General features: G+C 45.5%; 1 protein-coding gene across 1 annotated transcript; it reads left to right on the top strand.

Annotated features, from left to right (window-relative positions):
• Positions 1-1,441: 1,441 nt before the first annotated feature.
• On the top strand, positions 1,442-3,959 carry LOC123133666 (dnaJ homolog subfamily B member 6-like). The gene is made up of 4 exons (XM_044553104.1): positions 1,442-2,278; positions 2,426-2,594; positions 3,244-3,366; positions 3,754-3,959. The coding sequence occupies exons 1-4, from the start codon at positions 1,536-1,538 to the stop codon at positions 3,823-3,825; spliced, it is 1,107 nt and encodes a 368-aa protein (XP_044409039.1). The 5' UTR covers positions 1,442-1,535; the 3' UTR covers positions 3,826-3,959.
• The last annotated feature ends 17,961 nt before the right edge of the window (positions 3,960-21,920 follow it).

Here is a 21,920-nt window from a genome sequence, read left to right as displayed (position 1 = left end):
ATGGGAAGACGGTTCAATAATGACTTGGCCATGGTGTCGTGTCACGTTATCTAAAGTTGTCAGTGTATTATATTTGTGGAATATCGTTCTCTCTACGGTGGAATGCGAAAGTCGTTTTGCAGAGCCGGACACGATTTAAGTGTTCGAGGTTTACTTTGGAGTATTCGGAGATGGAACCTGCCTTGCAATGCCGAAGACAAACTGCGCGCTGGACTCATCGTCATTGAAGCCTGGTTCAGGGGCTACTGAGGGAGTCCTGGATTAGGGGGTATCCGGACAGACGGACTATATACTTTGTCCGGACTGTTGGACCATGAAGATACAAGACTCAAGACTTCGTCCCGTGTCCGGATGGGACTCTCCTTTGCGTGGAAGACAAGCTTGGCGATCCGGATATTAGATTTCCTTCTTTGTAACCGACTCTGTGTAAACCCTAGCCCCTTCCGGTGTTTATAAACCGGAGGGTTTAGTCCTTAGAGGGACAATCATAATCATCATATGCTAGCTTCTAGGGTTTAGCCTCTATGATCTCGTGGTAGATCAACTCTTGTAATACCCATATCATCAAGATCAATCAAGCAGGAAGTAGGGTTTTACTTCCATCGAGAGGGCCCGAACCTGGGTAAAACATCGTGTCCCTTGCCTCCTGTTACCATTAGCCTTAGACGCACAGATCGGGACCCCCTACCCGAGATTCGCCGGTTTTGACACCGACACCAGGCATGTCAACAGGCGGTGCAGATGGCCGTGTCATGTTTGATGATTTTGGCAGCTTGTTGCAGCCATGGCGGTGCAGTGCAGGCTTGTGGTGTATTGTCTGGGGCTAATGGTCATGCCAAGATTTACCCATCGACAAACACTCGCCCAAGGCATGGGATCGCTAGAGTGTCTTCATGAGATTTTGGCGGTGCCATCTCTTCTCGTCAGTTGAGCTGCGACTGACGTCACTGCAACGCCGATGATGATTCTGCTTCCGCAGACGGTCTTTGGCAGCTTGGTCGCTTGCATAGTGTATGCATGTTTAGTCCGCGTGACAGTGTCCATGTCCAGGCCAACACCCGCTCGGCATGGATTATCGTTGCTCTTTTTTCTAATTCTCTTTGTTTTATACGCCCATATCCGACCTGTTTTGTATGACTTGCTGGTTGCCGGCGTGCTTTTTGTGTATGTGCGTTCGGATGTGTGCTTTTTGTGTTTGTATCTCGTTGATGCTGCATTTTGAGCTAATAAAATCCATCCTTTGTCAAAAATTTATCCAGATCTTTTTTTTAGATGAGACTTTTCGTTCTTGTTTAGACGAGGCGTCCAGAATATGAGGAGGCTGACGCCACGGCCGCTACATAACAGGTGAAAGGAAATACTTGGAGGAGTCCCTGTGGGACACGAGAGAGGTCGATACATGGCGTGAAATTCTTCTGGGAAAGAGCCCACCCTTCGAAAGACCGCCGTCTCTCCGATCCATTGTATCCTCTGTCTTCGCCAACCGACGCAATCGTGAAGAGCCAGGCTTGCTCGCTACCACCGCGGCGGCGTCGATGGGCGACCACTACGAGACGCTAGGGCTCGGCCGCAACGCCAGCAAGGCCGACGTCAAGGCCGCCTTCCTCCGCCTCGCCCACCGCTACCACCCCGACCACCACGCCGACGCAGACGCCGCGGCCCGGGCCGAAGCCGACCGCCGCTTCCGCCAGGTCAAAGAAGCCTACGATGTGCTGTACGACCAACGCCGCCGCGCCGCGTATGATTCCTCGTTCCGCTCCTCCTCCTCCTCCTCCTCGGGTTCGAGTAAGGGTGGCCACGGGCAACGTCACGGCGCGAACTCTTCCTCGTCGTCATCGTCCTCGTCTTCGGGTAAACACGGGAACCGGCACGGAGGTGGTACTTCAGGCTCATCTTCCTCCTCCTCGTCGTCTTCGAATGACCACGGGAACCGACACAAAGGTGGTGGCACGTCAGGCTCAGGCTCATCCTCCTCGTCTTCGAGTGACCAACACAAAGGTGGCACCTCAGGCTCATCGTCCTCGTCGTCTTCAAGTGACCACGGGAACAACCACAGAGGTGGCACCTCAGGCTCAGGCTCAGGCTCAGGCTCAGGCTCATCCTCCTCGTCGTCGTCTTCAGGCGACCACGCGAATCGGCCGGGAGGTGGCACCTCCGCCTCCTCCTCGTCTGCGAATGACCACGGGCACCGTCGCGGACACAGCGGCACCACCTCCTCGGGTTACAGGGGCCCTCTTCGGCCGAGAGGCGGACCTAAAGTCCATAACGTGATCTTCGGGTAAGTGACTTGGTTTCTTGGGGTTTATATCGCGTGGTGAGAGACCAGCTCCAGGATCAGATGAGTTTCTGTAATTTTCATCCCTAACACTGACATAGTGCTTGACTGCTGATGGCTCACCATGATATAACTATGTACGTACTGCAGCGCAATTTTAGGTATTTCTATGATCGGAGGAACTGCAATGGCAAAGGAAAGCTGGGAGCGACATCCGGATAGGATAGAACAAGAATTGGAAATGGTGAAGATAGAGTTCTGGACGAGGAAGAGGCAGTTAGAAAATATGAAACGAAAGTGGGAAAAGAACAATCCCTTGGTAAGTACATATATATGCGGGGGTCAGATACCTAAATAATTTGCCTCTTTTTTAAAAATAAAAGTACCACTCTCCCTCTATCCCATAATTAATATTAGATCTTATTACAACCTACATTAGTTATAATAACATCGTATATTATGGAACGGATTTCGTTTAAATACCACTGCTAGTATCCACACATGAGTTCCCTTCAATTTTGTTAATTTATTATCTCCATTCTGAGTTATTGGTCCTCCTTAGTATTTTATGCCAAATTTTAACCATGAAATTAATTAATAAAATGTTAATGCATGTCACAAAAAAGGTATAATTAAAAACTAAGTTCAAATACGAATTTAACGATATAATTTTTTATGACATGGATTAATATTTTGTCAGTTAAATCTATGGTCAAATTTTGGCATAAAATACAAAAAGGACCAATAAACCAGGACGGAGGTAGTACTTTCTGCTCTTACTGTAAACAAAAAAAATACTTCCTGCTCTTCGAACCACACATTTGCCATGTTAATTTTATGGGGTCGTAGTCATATACATCCTTGGAGTTGGTGGGATGACATTGCAAATTTGCAATGTGCTATTAGACTAGTACTAGTACTAGTAATGTGATGAACTAATCGTGTGTGTTGCGCTGCGTACTGTGCAGAAACCATGGATGGAGTCGAGAGAGAAGGAGATAAGGACAGAGTTTCAGATAAGGAAGCAACAGTGGGAAAATATGAAACAAGAATGGGAAAAGAACTATCCTTGGGTAAAGAACAATCCCTGGGTAAGTACATGCATATATAGGCCTCAAGGGTCTGATACATTTGCCTCCCTTATTTTCCAAATAAAAGTACTAATACATGTTTCATATAAGTATATACTCCAACGATCTTACATTTCTTTACAGAGGGCGTAGTATATCAAACATATGAGTTCACTTCGATTTGGTTAATTTACTTCCTGCTCTTCGAAACACACTTTTTTTGCGGGTTAAAACACACACTTGCCACGTTGATTTTGGAGCTCCTTTAAGCTCTATAATTTTCTTTGTCCATCATATTCATATATATTCCTTGGATTTGGTGGGACGACGTTGCAGTGTGCTACTAGTTCTAGTAAGTACTAGTAATGTGATGAACTAATATTGTGCGTTGCCCTGAGTACTGTACAGAAATCAAGGATGGAGCCGAGAGAGGAGGAGGAAAAGAAGAACTGGTGGACGGACATCATCTTTAGATCTTGATTTCAGGCATACAGCTAGTACACTTCAGAGTCTCCATGTCTTTCCTATGGTAGCAGGCGTTCATGTTATTTAACTTTTTTGAGGGAACCTGGGGAGATTTCTCCCTACTTATATTTTTATAAATATAAACTAGAAAATTATCTGTGACTGCAGTTGCAACTGTTGAGTATATTGTATACGTGTATATTTGTGTGTAGAGCCCACCTCCTGTTTCCTTTGTATACTTGAGGTTGTGGCTCACCTCTGTACTTATATATACGTGTCTGGTGCACCGATCAATACATCGCGATTGCACAGCCCATATCTTGTCCTTCTACATGGTATCTATCGCAGCACGATCCTAACCCTAATAGCCGCCGCCGCTGCGCCTCCACCCGCCGCCGCCGCCGCCGCTACTCCCCGCCGCCGGCACCAGCCGCTGCAGCCGCCACCGTCCTTCCGGTCGCCGCCGCTGCTGGTCACCGCCGCCTCTCCCACCACCTCGACGCCGCTGCCGCCGCCTCTCTCCAAGGCCGCTGCCGCCGCTTGCTCCCGCTTCCGCCAACGCACCCGCACCATCACCTCCCACCCGCGCCGCAACCCTCCCCCTCCTCTCCCACCCGCGCCACACCCGCACCACCCCGTCTCCCTCCACCCGCGACAAGTCCCGAACCCTAGCCATGAGCTCCTCCTCGTCCATCGTTTCCAACCCGTTCGCCGGTCCCGATGTCACTCTCGTCTGCGACCTCAACATCCATGAGCGTGTTCCGATCAAGCTTGATCACACCACCGCGTCCTACTCCGCTTGGAAGCGGTATTTTTCGCTTGTGTTCCGTGAGTACCTCCTGCACGGCCACGTGGACGGCACCGTGGACTCGGCACTCATGATCAACGACGAGGAGTGGATGATCCTTGACGCCACCACCATCCGCTGGTTCTACCTCACCATCTCCAGCGACCTCTTCCACACCGTGGTGGACGACGAGGACGATGCCTATGCGGTCTGGACCAAGCTCAACGGCCTCTTCACCGACAATCGGCTGCAGCGCAAGGTCCTGCTCTATGGTGAGTTTTACGGGTGCGAGCAACTTGACTCATCCATTGATGATTTTTGCATGCGCCTCAAGAAGCTCGCCGATGAGCTCCGTGATCTCGGGGAAAAGATCGGCGATGAGCTCCTCATCAGCACCCTCTCCGGCGGCCTCAACGAGGACTTCGGGAACGCCGCCTCCAACCTCACCCTCATCCCGGAGCGCACCTTCGCCAAGGTGGTCGCGTACCTCAAGTTGGAGGAGCGCCGGATGCGGGTGGCGCGACTCGCGCGACACACACCGCCCTCGTCGCAGGCACCCGCGGGGGTTCGGCCCCGCCACCGCCGCGCCCGACGCCGCCACAGCCGGCGGCGCCCGCCTTCCCGCCAGGCTTACCGCCCACACCGGCCGTCCCCTTCCCGCCGCCCCAGCCGGCGGCCAACGGGGGAGGGGGGGTCATCGTGGCGGCCGCAAGCAGGGGGCGCAGGTGCTCAGGGAGGAGCGCCCCGCCCACCGTAGCAGGCGTCTCAGCCGGCCCCGTGGTACGTCGGCCAGAACCCATGGACCGGTGTTGTACACGCCTACTCCATGCCGGTTCCTCAGGCCCCTGGCCCGGACATTCTCGGCACCCGGCCTCAGCCACACCAGGCATACTACGCCACGCCGGAGCCCTACGCCGCGCCCTACGGTCAGCAGCCGCCGCCAGGTGGGCCGCCGCTGCTGCCCCTGACGGCCGCGCCGCCTCTCCTGCCGGCACCGTGGGACCCGGTTCTCCTGGCGGCTCTACACAACACTCCTTCCCCGTCCAGCTACACCGGCGGCGGCGACTGGTACATGAACAGCGGCGCCACCGCTCATATGGCGGCGTACCCCGGTAACATCCACACCGCCCATCCTGTCCACACCTCCAACCGCATCTCCGTTGGTGATGGCTCTTCCCTTCCCATCGCCCATATTGGTCATACATATTTTCCGTCTAACTCCACTCCTATATCCATGTCTAATATTTTAGTTTCTCCTGAACTTATTAAAAATCTTGTTTATGTTCGTTATCTTACACGTGAAAATCCGGTTACCGTTGAATTTGACGAATGTGGTTTTTCTGTTAAGGACGCTCGCATGCGGATGGTGCTCCACCGATGTGACAGCCCCAACGAGCTCTACCAGGTTCACTCCGCCACCTCCACCACTTCCGCCGCCCCTGTCGCTCTTGCCACCGAAGTGGATCTTTGGCATGCTCGCTTGGGTCATCCTAATCCTGCCACCCTTCGCCACATACTTCGGAGTTTTTCTTTCACGTGAATAAGAACGAGGATCACTCGTGTCATGCATGTCGCCTCGGCAAACATGCTCGTCTTCCGTTTAGGGCTTCTTCTTTTGTTGCATCGTACCCATTTGAGTTAATTCATAGTGATGTTTGGACATCTCATGTTGCCAGTAATACGGGCTTTCTTTATTATCTTGTCATACTTGACGATTTTTTACATTATGTGTGGACCTTCCCGTTGCGCCGCAAGTCGGATGTTATATCCACTCTCGCCGCTTTCTATTCTTATGTTCTCACACAGTTTGGTCGTCCCATTCTTGCGTTGCAGACAGACAACGGGAAGGAGTTTGACAACCTTGCTGTTCGTAATCTTCTCACCACACATGGCACGACTTTTCGTCTCACTTGCCCGTACACCTCGCAGTAGAATGGTCGTTCTGAGCGCATCCTTCGCACTCTCAATGACTGCGTTAGGACTCTTCTCTTTCATGCCAATGTGCCTCCGCGCTTTTGGCCTGACGCTCTCGCCACCGCTTCTCTCCTCATCAACATCCGCCCATGTCGTACTCACGGGAACTTTACACCTCATCATCTCCTCTTCGGTGCACCCCCCTCTTATGATGGGCTTTGCATCTTCGGCTGCCTTTAATACCCTAGCATTGCCGCTGCTGCGCCACATAAGCTTGCACCCCGCTCCGTCGCCTGCATCTTTCTCGGCTACCCACCTAACACCAAGGGCTATTGCTGCTATGATCCCGTCTCCCATCGTGTTTTCACCTCCCGACACGTTTACTTTGATGAGATGGTGTTTCCGTTTCAGCAGCAGGTACCCCTTGTCATCTCGTCACCGCCGGCCACCCCTGGCCCTTCGACGACTTCGTCAGGTGGACGGTCCCGTCTGGCCCGTGGACCGCCTCCGGGCTTTGGCGGTCCTCGCGCCCTCACGTCGGCGCCCGCCCCCACAGCCTCCTCGGCCGGCTCTGACGGTGCAGCCAGCGCCCCGTCTTCACCCGCCGCCCCCGACTCGGGCGCCGCGGGATCGGGCGCTGCAGGCTCGGTCGCCTCTTCCGCGGCCTCGACGCCAGCCACCTCGCCGGCCCTGATGCAGGCCTCCTCGCCGGCTCCGACACCGGCCCCCTCGCCGGCCCCCACGCCGGCCCCCTCGTCGGCCATGACGTCGACCGCTTCGCCGACCCCGACGCCGGCCACCTCGCCAGCTGCCTCGCCGGTGGCTCCGACGGCGCCGCCCGGCCCAGTCACCCGCGCTCGTACTGGCGTTCATTGTCCAAGCCTCCAGTACTCGAGCGACGAGTACGTCCTCGCCGCCTCCGCCGCGGAGCCGTCGCCCATTCCCGCATCCGCTCGCGCCGCCCTCCGTGATCCTCACTGGCTTGCGGCGATGCAGGAAGAGTTCGATGCTCTTCAACGGAACCACACCTCGACCCTGGTTCCCCGGCATCCTCGCGCCAACGTCATCACCGGCAAGTGGGTATTTCATCATAAGACCCGCTCGGATGGTACTCTCGAGCGCTACAAGGCTCGCTGGGTGGTCCGCGGTTTCCGCCAGCGCGCTGGAGTGGACTTCACTGAGACGTTTGCCCCGGTTGTCAAACCGGGCACGATCCGCACCGTCCTCTAGCTCGCCGTATCCCGCGGCTGGCCTGTTCACCAGATGGATGTCTCCAACGCCTTTCTTGAGGAGCAGGTGTATTGTGAGCAACCCACCGGTTTCGTCGACGCCTCACATCCCGGTCATGTGTGTCTTTTGTCTCGCTCTCTTTACGGGCTCAAGCAGGCACCCCGCGCCTGGTACCAGCAGATCACGGGGTTTCTTTAGACACTGGGCTTCAGCGTTACTCGCTCGGACGCCTCATTGTTTGTCTATCGCCACGGTGACACGACTGCATATTTGCTGCTTTACGTCGAGGACATCATCCTGACGGCCTCCTCCGCAGCTGTTCTTCAGCAGATTACTCTCCGGCTGCATGACGAGTTTGCTATCAAGGACCTGGGTGCTCTACATTATTTCCTTCGCATTGAGGTCGTTTGGCGTCTGGACGGTTTCTTTCTTCATCAGCAGAAGTATGCACATGAGCTTCTTGAGCGTGCTGGCATGCTCAACTGTCACCCTGTTGCTACTCCTGTTGACACGAAGGCCAAGGTCTCTGCTCTTGAGGGCTCGCCTGCGTCGGATGCTCCTTTCTACCGGTCTATTGTCGGCGCTCTTCAGTATTTGACTCTCACCAGACCGGATTTTCAGTATGCTATTCAGCAGGTGTGTCTCCACATGCACGCCCCTCGTGACTCTCGTTGGACTCTCGTGAAGCGGATCCTTCGTTACATCCGCGGCACGATGACCCTTGGGTTGACACTTACGGCGTCTACTTCTATGAAGATGGTGGCCTACTCCGATGCGGACTGGGCCGGCTGCCCCGATACTCGTCGGTCCACCTCTGGCTACTGCGTCTACCTTGGTCCTTCACTCGTCTCGTGGTCGTCCAAGCGACAACCCACGGTTTCGCGCTCTAGCGCGGAGGCTGAGTACCGAGTTGTGGCCAACGCTGTTGCCGAGTGCACCTGGCTACGACAGTTACTTCAGGAGCTGCATCACGACGTATCCCAGGCTACGGTTGTCTACTGTGACAACGTTTCTGCGGTGTACCTCTCCGTCAACCCCGTTCATCATCGTCGGACTAAACACATTGAGCTGGACATTCACTTTGTGCGCGAGCAGGTGGCTCTTGGACGCATTCGGGTTCTCCATGTGCCGACTGCCCAACAGTTCGCCGATGTGATGACGAAGGGACTGCCGACTTCTACCTTCGAGGAGTTTCGTTCCAGTCTTTGCGTCACTGGCGCCGCTTCGATTGCGGGGGGTGTTGAGTATATTGTGTACGTGTATATTTGTGTGTAGGGCCCACCTCCTGTTTCCTTTGTATAGTTGAGGTTGTGGCCCACCTCTGTACTTATATATACGTGACTGGTGCACCGATCAATACATCGCGATTGCACAGCCCATATCTTGTTTTTCTACAGCAACAGAGGATACACTGTTGTAAAATAAGCCATTTCTTGGCAGCTTCAAAAGGGGTACTGCAGCAGTAATCCATTAGTTCTAGGGCATATTCGGTTAGTTCCATACATTAATCTCTCCTTCTGTCCTGATATCAAAATATCCTTGCATACTTATAACACAAAGATGGAAACAGTAGCATTCCAATATTAATACAAAACCATCTTGTACGTACATGATTCAGTTTTCCAACAATTGATGTGTGTGCGTGCGTGCGTGCGTGTGTGAGAGAGAGAGAGGGGTCCATGGCCTTGTTACGGCCGAAAAAAAAGGATATTGCTGGGACGCGGTGCTAGAGTTCGGGTGGGAGCAGTTCATGCTTGGCATTGGGCCCACTATCAGCGACCATGCCGGCGCAGCTACTGCTTTTTCTTCAAAAAAGACCTCGTGCCCTATTATTTTGCATTTTGCAGGACAGGCTTGCTGACAGTTAGGTCCCACCTATCAGTGAACAGCATAAAGGGGTTAAGGGAATGACTAAATTGAAAAATTGTGGCCTGTGGCGATTGGATTCGAACGTACAGGAGGCGCTAGCCAATGGGCTGACGAGCAAAAACATTTTTTAGAATGGAATATGTATAGGATAACTTAACCTAAATGTCTGTCATTGAACATAAATGGTCTGCACCCAGTGCAGCCCATTTTTCACATGTTAGTTCGTTTTTAAAAATTATATAATTATTTAATAATAACTACAATAACAGAAATTAGGTTTGAATATTCATGTGTTAGAAAAAACATGCATACAAGTAAAGTAACTTACCTTAAAAAATATTCACGTATTATTTGGAAACTTATTCATATAATTAACATAATATTTAATAATTATAATTTTTTTGTAGAATTTTAATAATTGTTTAGATATATAAAAGATAATAGCATAATTTAAAATGCTTATACAAATTCAATAAATATTCACATTATTTTAATATATCCATATTTTTAATAAACAAATACATTTTCAATAAAATATTCATGTATTCATTTCAGAGGCACACTAGGTTCGTATTAATATTAAGATACATATTATGTAAAGAAATAACATAATATATTTTTAATAAAGAAATAACACATAAAAAATTTGTAGGGGAGAGAAATAGTACTCATGTTATACAAAATAAAAAATTATTAACTAAAATATGTTAAGCATAATTGAAGCTGTAAATATGGACTAATTACGGCTGTCTAATATTTTTTTCAAAACGATTAGGTGGAGAATTATGAAGCAAACTGAAATTTTTGGACGACTAAGATTGAGAGTGCCCCATCACAACTTGCGCTCTTATATGGATATAGATAACTTTGCATAAAAACATTTATATAATGTCAAGTGGGCCAAAAATATCCGACCAACTATGTGTAATTTCGAAAATAGATCGATGTTGTATAAAATCCAAAGACATTTTTGTGTGCAAACAAATGGCAATCAAAGTGCCCCCACAAAAAAGATAATTAAAGTGGGCATCATTCAAAAACTCTCCCTCACCAATCTCCAAATTTTCACAATTCAGATGACCAAACCACAAAAGAAAGCACCCAAAACATAAAGAAATTCCTAGTGACACCGCATATTTCGAAATTAGCACTACCTAGATTAAATAATCACCCCCTAGACTAAAAAAATAAAGAAATCAATTAAATAATGAACCCCACCAACATTTACCCCTCCCTATTAATTAATCCATTCACCAACCCCAAAAAAATATTAAAAGAATCCCTGTCTTTAAAATTCAACCCATTTGCAATAAATATTTCCTTTCTTTAGATTGGAAAACCCTATTTCACGCATCATGCGTCAAATAATCGGTGATACGCACAGAGGATGCCGGGCACCCTCGTGGCCGCCTCGTTTGTTGCTTGACGTCCACTCCAAGTCTCCTGGTTTGCATTTGTTCCAAAAAGATCGCTCCCGAAGGTTTCATCCCGTTTGGACTCCGTTTGATATTCCTTTTCTTCGAAACACTGAAATAGGCAAAAAAACAGCAATTCGGGCTGGGCCTCCGGTTAGTAGGTTAGTCCCAAAAATAATATAAAAGTGTAAAGTAAAGCCCATAAACATCAAAAACGGGTAATATAATAGCATGGAACAATCAAAAAATTATAGATACGTTGGAGACGTATCAAGCATGGCCAAGCTTAATTCCTGCTCATCCTCGAGTAGGTAAATGATAAAAACAGAATTTTTGATGTGGAATGCTACCTAGCATAATTCTCAATGTAATTTTTTTATTGTGGCATGTCAGATCCAAATGATTCAAAATAAAAGTTCATATTGATATGATAAACAATAATACTTCAAGCATACTTAACAAAGCAATCATGTCTTCTCAAAATAACATGACTAAAGAAAGCTATCCCTACAAAATCATATAATCTGGCTATGCTCTATCTTCATCACACAAAGTATTTAATCATGCACAACCCCAATGACAAGCCAAGCAATTGTTTCATACTTTAGTATTCTCAAACTTTTTCAACTTTCACGCAATACATGAGCATGAGCCATGGACATAGCACTATATATGGAATAGAATGGTGGTTATGAAGAAGACAAAAAAAGGGAAGATAGTCTCACATCAACTAGCGTATCAACGGGCTATGGAGATGCCCATTAATATATATCAATGTGAGTGAGTAAGAATTGCCATGCAATGGATGCACTAGAGCTGTAAATGTATGAAAGCTCAATAAAAGAAACTAAGTGGGTGTGCATCCAACTTGCTTGCTCACGAAGACCTAGGGCGTTTTGAGGAAGCCCATCATTGGAATATACAAGCCAAGTTCTAGAATGAAAAATTCCCACTAGTATATGAAAGTGACGACATAAGAGACTCTCTATCACGAAGATCATGGTGCTACTTTGAAGCACAAGTGTGGTAAAAGGATAGTAGCATTGTCCCTTCTCTCTTTTTCTCTCATTTTTTTATTTGGCCTTTCTCTTTTGTTTTATTTGGCCTTTCTCTTTTTTTTGTAAAGTACGAAGTCTCATCCCAACTTGTGGGGAAATCATAATCTCCATCATCCTTTCCTCACTTGGGACAATGCTCTAATAATGAAGATCATTCCACTTTTATTTACTTACAACTCAAGATTACAACTCGATACTTAGAATAGGATATGACTCTCGATGAATGCCTCTAGTGGTGTAACGGGATATGCAATGAACCAAGAGTGACATGTACGGAAATTATGAAGGTGGCTTTGCCACAAATACAACGTCAACTACATGATCATGCAAGAGCAATGCGACAATGATGAAGCGTGTCATAATAAACGGAACGGTGGAAAGTTGCATGTCAATATATCTCGGAATGGCTATGGAAATGTCATAATAGGTAGGTATGGTGGCTGTTTTGAGGAAGCTATATGGTGGGTGTATGGTACCGGCGAAAGTTGTGCGGCACAAGAGAGGCAGGAATGGTGGAAGGGTGAGAGTGCGTATAATCCATGGACTCAATATTAGTCATAAAGAACTCATATACTTATTGCAAAAATCTACAAGCCCTGGAAAACAAAGTATTACGTGCATGCTCCTAGAGGGATAGATCGGTAGGAAAAGACCATCGCTCGTCCCCGACCGCCACTCATAAGGAAGACAATCAATAAATAAATTATGCTCCAACTTCATTACAAAGCGGTTCACCATACGTACATGCTACGGGAATCACAAACTTCAACACAAGTATTCCTCAAATTCATAATTACCCCACTAGCATGACTCTAATATCATCATCCTCATATCTCAAAACAATTATCAAGCATCAAATTGATCATAGCATCCAATTCACTTTCTATGATAGTTTTTATTATATCCAACTTGGATGCCCATCATTCTAGGACCAATTTGTAACCATAGCAAATACCATGCTGTTGTAAAAGACTCTCAAAATAATATAAGTGAAGCATGAGAGATCAACAATTTCTACAAAATTAAACCATCTCCATGCTCTAAAAGATATAAGTGAAGAACTAGAGAAAAAAATATCTAGCTCAAAAGATATAAGTGAAGCACTTAGAGTATTCTAATAAATTCCAAATCATGTGGGTTTCTCCCAAAAGGTGTGTACAGCAAGGATGATTGTGGTAATCTAAAAAGCAAAGACTCATATCATACAAGATGCTCCAAGAAAAACACATATCATGTGGTGAATAAAAATATAGCTCCAAGTAAAGTTACCGATAAACGAAGACGAAAGAGGGGATGCCTTCCGGGGCATCCCAAAGCTTAGGCTTTTGGTTATCCTTGAATATCTTGGGGTGCCATGGGCATCCCCAAGCTTAGTCTCTTGCCACTCCTTATTCCATACTCCACCAAATCTTTACCCAAAACTTGAAAACTTCACAACACAAAACTCAACGAGAAATCTCATAACTCCGTAGTGCAAGAAAGAAAAACCACCACATAAACTACTGTAATGAACTCATTCTTTATTTATATTGGTGTTAAACCTACTGTATTCCAACTTCTCTATGGTTCATACCCCCCGATACTAGCCATAGATGCATCAAAATAAGCAAACAACACACGAAAAACAGAATCTGTCAAAAACAGAACAGTCTGTACCAATCTGTAACTTTCGAATACTTCTGGAACTCTAAAAATCCTATCAAAATAAGAAGTCCTGGGAAATTTGTCTATTGATCTACAGAAAAAATAATCAACGCAAAATCACATTTATGTAATTTATTAAAATTATTCTCGTGCGTGCAAAAGTTTCTGTTTTTCAGCAGAATCAAAATAATTATCACCGTAGGTTATCCTATAGGTTCTACTTGGCACAAACACTAATTAAAACATGAAAACACATCTAAGCAGAAGCTAGATTAAATATTTATTACTAAACATAAGCAAAAAGTAAAAAACAAAAATAAAATTGGGTTGCCTCCCAACTAGCGCTATCGTTTAACGCCCCTAGCTAGGCATAAAAGCGAGAATAGATCTAAGTAGTGCCATCTTTAATTTTTAATTTCTTAGCAGAGTCATGCTCGAATCAGGGAGGTTCTTTACGTTTCCCTTGATATTCGGAAATTTTTAGATCTAAAGAATCCAACCGCTTATTGCAAAGAGTAATCAACATATTCATGCGGTGAAGATGTCCGCTAATGCTCTTGAGGGGTTCAAGAGACTTTTGTAAAAAAATTGTTACTTCGCAAAACTTTCCAAAAAACTTGTGTTTCTACTTGGGTAGGATGCGTCCCCCTGATACGTCTCCAATATATCTATAATTTTTGATTGTTCCATGCTATTATATTACCCCTTTTGAATGTTTATGGGCTTTATTTTACACATTTATATCATTTTTGGGACTAACCTACTAACCGGAGGCCCGGCCTGTATTGTTGTTGTTTTTTGCCTATTTTAGTATTTCAAAGAAAAGGAATATCAAACGGAGTCCAACCGGAATGAAACCTTCGGGAGCGTGATTTTTGGAACAAACGTGATCCAGAGGACTTGGAGTGCAAGCCAAGAAGCAGCCGAGGCAGCCACGAGATAGGAGGGTGCCTCCGCCCCCTTAGGGCGCACCCCCTGTCTCGTGGGCCCCTCGGGCGGCCACCGACGTACTTCTTCCTCCTATATATACCTACGTATCCCGAAAACATCCAGGGAGCACCCGAAACACAATTTCCACCGTCGTAACCTTCTGTATCCGCGAGATCCCATCTTGGAGCCTTCGCCGTTGTTCTGCCGGAGGGGGAATCGACCATGGAGGGCTTCTACATCAACACCATAGCCATTCCGATGAGTTGTGAGTAGTTTACCACAGACCTATGGGTCCATAGTTATTAGCTAGATGGCTTCTTCTCTCTTTTTGGATCTCAATACAATGTTCTCCCCCTCTCTTGTGGAGATCTATTCGATGTAATCTCTTTTTGCGGTGTGTTTGTCGAGATCCGATGAATTGTGGGTTTATGATCAAGTTTATCTATGGATAATAATTAAATCTTCTCTGAATTCTTTTATATGATTGAGTTATCTTTGAAAGTCTCTTCGAATTATCAGTTTGGTTTGGCCTACTAGATTGATCTTTCTTGCCATGGGAGAAGTGCTTAGCTTTGGGTTCAATCTTGCGGTGTTCTTACCCAGTGACAGAAAGGGTTGCAAGACACGTAGTGTATTGTTTTCATCGAGGATAAAAAGATGGGATTTATATCATATTGCATGAGTTTATCCCTCTACATCGTGTCATCTTGCTTAAGGCGTTACTCTGTTCTTATGGACTTAATACTCTAGATGCAGGCAGGAGTCGGTCGATGTGTGGAGTAATAGTAGTAGATGCAGGCAGGAGTCGGTCTACTTTTTATGGACATGATGCCTATATGCATGATCATGATTAGATAATCTCATAATTATTCGCTTTTCTATTAATTGCTCGACAGTAATTTGTTCACCCACCGTAATACTTATGCTATCTCGAGAGAAGCCTCTAGTGAAACCTATGGCCCCTGGATCTATCTCCTATCATATTTGCTTCCAATCTACTTTTATTTGCATCTTTACTTTTTGCATCTATATTATAAAAAACCAAAAATATATTTATCTTATCATACTATCTCTATCAGATCTCACTTTCGCAAGTGGGCGCGAAGGGATTGACAACCCCTTTATCGCGTTGGTTGCGAGTTCTCAGTTTGTTTGTGTAGGTGCGTGTGACTTTTGAGGAGCCTCCTACTGGATTGATACCTTGGTTCTCAAAACTAAGGGAAATACTTACACTACACTTGCTGCATCACCCTCTCCTCTTCGGGGAAAACCAACGCAAGCTCAAGACGTAGCACCCCCCCCCCCTTTTGAGATAGTGTTCCCACTATTCCCTCTATGATTCCATGCGCAATATTGGGATCTATTTCGATAAAATTACCATTGGCAACACAATCCAAGAGTTGTCTATGGGACATATCTAGTCCCACATAAAAATTGCAAAGTAGAATCCTAAAATTCACCTCTAAGGTCCAGTTACGATAAGATTCTATCATCCTATACCAAGCATCTTTGAAGTTTTCTCCTTGTCTTTGCTTGAAGTGAAGAACTTCAAACTCGGGAGACAAAGGAGCGGACAAAGAACTAGCCATAACGACAAAATAAACGATCTAACACACGAGCACACAAAAAGGCAAGAGAGAGAGGAGGTTGGGAAAGAGAGGGCGAATAAAATGGCAAGGGTGAAGTGGGGGATAGGAAAATGACAGGCAAATGGCAAATAATGTAATGCGATGGAGATGAGTTTGTGATGGGTACTTGGTAAGTCTTGACTTGAGCGAAGACCTCCCCGGCAACGGCGCCAGAAATCCTCCTTGCTACCTCTTGAGCATGCGTTGGTTTTTCCCTTGAAGAGGAAAGGGTGATGCAGCAAAGTAGCGTAATTATTTCCCTCAGTTTTTGAGAACCAAGGTATCAGTCCAGTAGGAGGCTCCTCAAAAGACCCATGCACCTACACAAACAAACAAGAACCTCGCAACCAACATGATAAAGGGGTTGTTGATCCCTTCACGGTAACTTGCGAAAGTGAGATCTGATAGAGATAATAAGATAAGATAAATATTTTTGATATTTTTATGATATAGATTGGAAAATAAAATATGCAAATAAAAGTAGATGGAAAACTTATATGATAAAAGATAGACCCGGGGGCCATAGGTTTCACTAGTGGCTTCTCTCAAGATAGCATAAGTATTACGGTGGGTGAACAAATTACTATCGAGCAATTGATAGAAAAGTGCATAGTTATGAGATTATCTAGGCATGATCATGTATATAGGCATCACGTACGCAACAAGTAGATCAAAACGATTCTGCATCTACTACTGTTACTCCACACATCGACCAACTCCTGCCTGCATCTAGAGTATTAAGTTCATGAAGAATAGAGTAACGCATTAAGAAAGATGACATGATGTAGAGGGATAAACTCATGCAATATGATATAAACCCCATCTTTTTATCCTCGATGGAAACAATACAATACGTGCCTTGCTGCCCCTGCTGTCACTGGGAAAGGACACCACAAGATTGAACCCAAAGCCAAGCACTTCTCCCATTGCAAGAAAGATCAATCTAGTAGGCTAAACCAAACTGATAATTCGAAGAGACTTGCAAAGATAACCAATCATACATAAAAGAATTCATAGGAGATTCAAGTATTTCTCATAGATAAACTTGATCATAAACCCACAATTCATTGGATCTCGACAAACACACCGCAAAAAGAGTTACATCAAATAGATCTCCAAGAAGATCGAGGAGAACTTGGTATTGAGATTCAAAGAGAGAGAAGAAGCCATCTAGCTAATAACTATGGACCCAAAGGTCTATGGTAAACTACTCACAACTCATCGGAGAGGCCTTGGAGATGATGTAGAGGCCCTCCATGGTCGATTCCCCCTCCGGTAGAGCGCCGACGAAGGCTCCAAGATGGGATCTCACGGATACAGAAGGTTGCGGCAGTGGAATTAGGTTTTCGTGGTGCTCCTCGATGTTTTCAGGGTACGGGAGTATATATAGGCGAAGGAAGTACGTCGGTGGAGCAACGAGGGGTCCACGAGGGTGGGGGGCGCGCCGGGCACCCTCGTGGCCGCCTCGTTTGTTTCTTGACGTCCACTCCAAGTCTCCTGTTTTGCATTTGTTCCAAAAAGATCGCTCCCGAAGGTTTCATACCGTTTGGACTCCTTTTGATATTCCTTTTCTTCGAAACACTGAAATAGGCAAAAAAACAGCAATTCGGGTTGGGCCTCCAGTTAGTAGGTTAGTCCCAAAAATGATATAAAAGTGTAAAGTAAAGCCCATAAACATCCAAAACGGGTAATATAATAGCATGGAACAATAGAAAATTATAGATACATTGGAGACGTATCAGTGCCTCTGGTTCCTTAACTCTACTCATTCATCCCCACTCTGTTAACTTTTGCTCACTTTTCGCCACTCCCTTGCCCGAAACCCTCAGAACAGGTTATAACGGACATTGTCGTCGGGTCAATGCCTTTGACCGTTAGCTGAAGAGTGGGGTCGCGTATACGTGGGCGCATGCGAGACCGTGGTCGTGGGGTAGCATGTGTCTATGGACATGCCCGAAACGTCCCATCATATAAAGAGGGCAACCACATCCATCGCCCCTACCATTTCCCCCCAAATCCCCTCCCTGGCGCATCGTCTTCCTCTCCCCCACCGGCGTCGTCTCCCTCTCCTCCACTGCCTCCACCGCACCATCTCGCTCTCCCCCACCGCATCCTCTTCCTCACCTTCATCGCCTCCATCTGTAAGATGGCCGACGCTCGTGGCGACGCCGGTGCAGCGGCTGGAGATGTGGTGGAGCTGCAGGGTCCAGGCGCGATGACCGCGGATGTCGGCAGCGTCCACGGTGGTACGGGGAAACTCGCAACCACTGTGGATGTGGCGGGCTCCACCTCATCGCTGTAGAAGGTGAAGGTGTCGAGTGGCGCAGTCAATCCAGATGCCCCCGTTGCGCCACCTGCCGTGGAGGAGCAGGTATTTGCACTTGCTTGGCTTGTAGAGTTAATTGCTCCCTAGTTGCATTTGTTAGATTGTGATTCATACGGTATTTTAGATGGTTATAGTAGTTGGTTTGACAGATGGGCCGGGGTTTTCTGTAGGGTATGGGTTGGGGGACGGGGTTTTTTGGACTAGGGTTTGTTGGATAAATTCGTTGCAAAAATGCTATGTTGTGAACTATGATTTTAGGTGCTGCAATGATTGCGATTTTTAGATTTGGGTAAATTTGTTGCAAAAATGCTAGATGTTGTGAACAGATTGGGGTTTTTAATGCTATGATGCTTATTAGATTTGTTTTTAGTGCTCACAGATTGGGTTTTTTAATGCTACTTAGATTCGTTGCCTTAGATTGGGTCCCTATTAGATTTGTTTTTGAATGCTACTCAGATTGGGGTTTTGAATGTCATATGCCCAAATGGAATCCATTGATTAAGAAGTTATAAATTTGATTCAATGTGTGTAAATTTGTCATATTGTGGTTTTTGATTCATTAATATATAAATTTGATTCATTAGTATATAAATTTGTCCACAATATGTAGTTATATTAGCTCTGTTCTTCAATGTGTGTGCATGACGAATGATCAATGTATTATTTGAATGTCATATTGGGGTTTTTGATCAATGTGTGTACAAATCTAATACATTGATATACTAGTGATGGATGTGGTTTTTGAATGCAAGCTAAGGGGCAAAGAAATAAAAAAACCACTTCTAAAACATTTCTGACATTGGGAGTATATTAGCCCTATGATCAATGTGTCATGTGTGCATATCTAAATTTTCAATTGCCTACTAGTGATGGATGTAATTGTATATTCAGGAGGATGATGGTTGGGGGGAGAAAGAGGAAGATGGCCAACTATGACCCGTAGGAGGGGGCGTTTAGTGACGATTCTGAATATGAGGTAAGCCTATCCCTTGTTCGTTTACTTCCCTTGACATGGTGTATATGAATCTATAATGTATTAATGCAATTCATTCATGTGTGCAGTATGATTCTGGAGATGATGTGTATCACGGAAACGTCGCGTCCTTCACAGCCAAGGAGGTGCAGAAGATCAAGGCCAAGGGAGTTGCTTCCTTCTACAATCGCAAGTTCAAGAAGTGGCACTGCGCCTACTGCACCACCAAGCCAAAGCCCAAGGATGGCCGCTTCGATCACCTTCTGTCTCATGCAGAGGATGTAGCGATCGCGGGGAGGACTACATGATCAGGGGGCAGAATGCTGCGCTCGTAAAGGCCCTGACTCCGGCGTGAAGTGATGTGATTATGTTGTGATGGTGTGATGATGTGAACTGAATCTTAATCTTTTGGGTACTTAGGGTCCGATTACTTATGGTAAACTTAATGTGGCAGTTTATGGTGTGAACTTAATCTATGGTGATGCTAGTAACGTATTATTCTATCTATATTTGTTTGTCCTTATATTTTCCTGTGGTGTATGGTTAGTTCTGTTTAGATGTTGTGAACTAGAGTTTAGGTGTTGCAATGATCAAACATGTTGTTTCAGTGTTGCTTCACTGATCAGACATGTTGTTTCAGTGTTGCTTCACTAATCACTTCAGTGTTGCTTCACTGATCACACATGTTGTTTCAGTGTTGCTTCACTGCTCACACATGTTATTGGTCTCATGTTTATTAATCAAATCAAATGCATGCCTTTTCCCACCAGCAAATTATCTATGTATGTTTGTGTAAATTCAAGAAAATGCAAAAAAATAAAACCTTGGCAAACTATCTATGTTTGTGTAGGAGATCATGTGTGCAAAATTTGAGGTGATTTATAGGAGGTCACAAAATTTTGAATTTGAGAAATATGCTCCAAATGAGCTCCCAGGCTAGGGTAAACAGCCCATTTGTAATAAAGTTTTTTTGGACCTACTCTAAATGAGCCAAATGTTTTGTATTAACACCTATTCAATCTATATAGTGTAGATTCGAAGTCTCACTATTTTTGAATTAATCTTCATATTTTTACATTTTCTTTTGAAAAATATGCTTTAATATAAAAATTATTAAAAAACATGTTTAAAATATGAAAAATGTAAAACCAAGTTCAGATCCTTCTTATTCACTTTGAAATAAAGCTTTGGTGATTTTTTAAAATTTTTCAAAAATAGGAGGTAACCCTACCTCATCTCCTTGAACTCTATGAAATCTTGTAGGTGATAGCTCATATGTGTGAAGATTTTCTCATGAAAATGACCATAGAGCAAGTTTATGATTTTTGGTTGGTAACATGTCACATAAGACAACATTGTGCGCAGGTTTCATATTTTTTTGATTTTTTTAAATTAATGGTGCTCATTTGACCTCGATCGTACCAGCTAGGGTTTTTCATGAAAATGACCATATACCAAGTTTAGTAGTTTTCCTCGTTAGTGTGTCTTATAAAACAACGAACGGCAAAGGTTTCATATTTTTTCAATTTTTTTTGAATTAGTTATGCTTAGTCAAAGCTTTCGTAACCCTGTTGACCAGCTCAAAACCCCTCTAAACCCCATGGGTTTCGCCTAATCCTAGCTCCCAACGTCAGCCGTCCAATCATACCCTCGGATGTGGTCTTCTAGAAGGAATTCAGTGGGCAGGATGCAGGCTCCGGGCCGTTGGATCACAAGGACGGCTCTGCATTGCTGGATCGTGGGGCGATCCTCGAGAGGCGATCCTGTTGGTTGTGCTCGGCTGCTCGCCCACCACTGACTCCGTGAAAAAAAACGGTGGTGTTGGGCCCAAAAGGAAACCAAGCTCTAGTTGGGCCGTCGAATCGCGTCATTTTTTTGTGAATGTGTTGGCTCTGTTTTTTGTGAACGTGTTGGCTCAGTTTTTTTTTGCATCATTTGAAATTACACAACAATTGACATTGCATAGAAAATTTAGTTCTTTTTGTTCTATACAAATGTAAAATGACCAAATTTATAAGGGGTAAATTTATTTTTATCATGCAAAATGGCCACAAACTATTAAAAAATGGGTCATTTTGCATTTGTATAATGGCCACAAGCCCTCTATCTCTTTTTATCATGCAAAATGACCAAATTTTTATGGGCCAAATTTATTTTTATCATGCAAAATGGTCACAAGCTCTTCAAAAATTGTCTTTTTTTCATATAATATAGGGTTTGACCATGGATTCCCACGCGTGCAATTAGCTTCTTTTTCTTCTTCTTTTCAAACCACCGTTTCTCACGCATGTACACTCCCGATGCTGCGGCGGGTTTGAAAACGGGCTAAACTTCAC

The sequence above is a fragment of the Triticum aestivum genome, chromosome 6B (assembly GCF_018294505.1).
Source record: "Triticum aestivum cultivar Chinese Spring chromosome 6B, IWGSC CS RefSeq v2.1, whole genome shotgun sequence".
NCBI classification, from domain to species: Eukaryota; Viridiplantae; Streptophyta; class Magnoliopsida; order Poales; family Poaceae; genus Triticum; species Triticum aestivum.
This window is presented reverse-complemented; position numbering and strand designations above follow the sequence as displayed.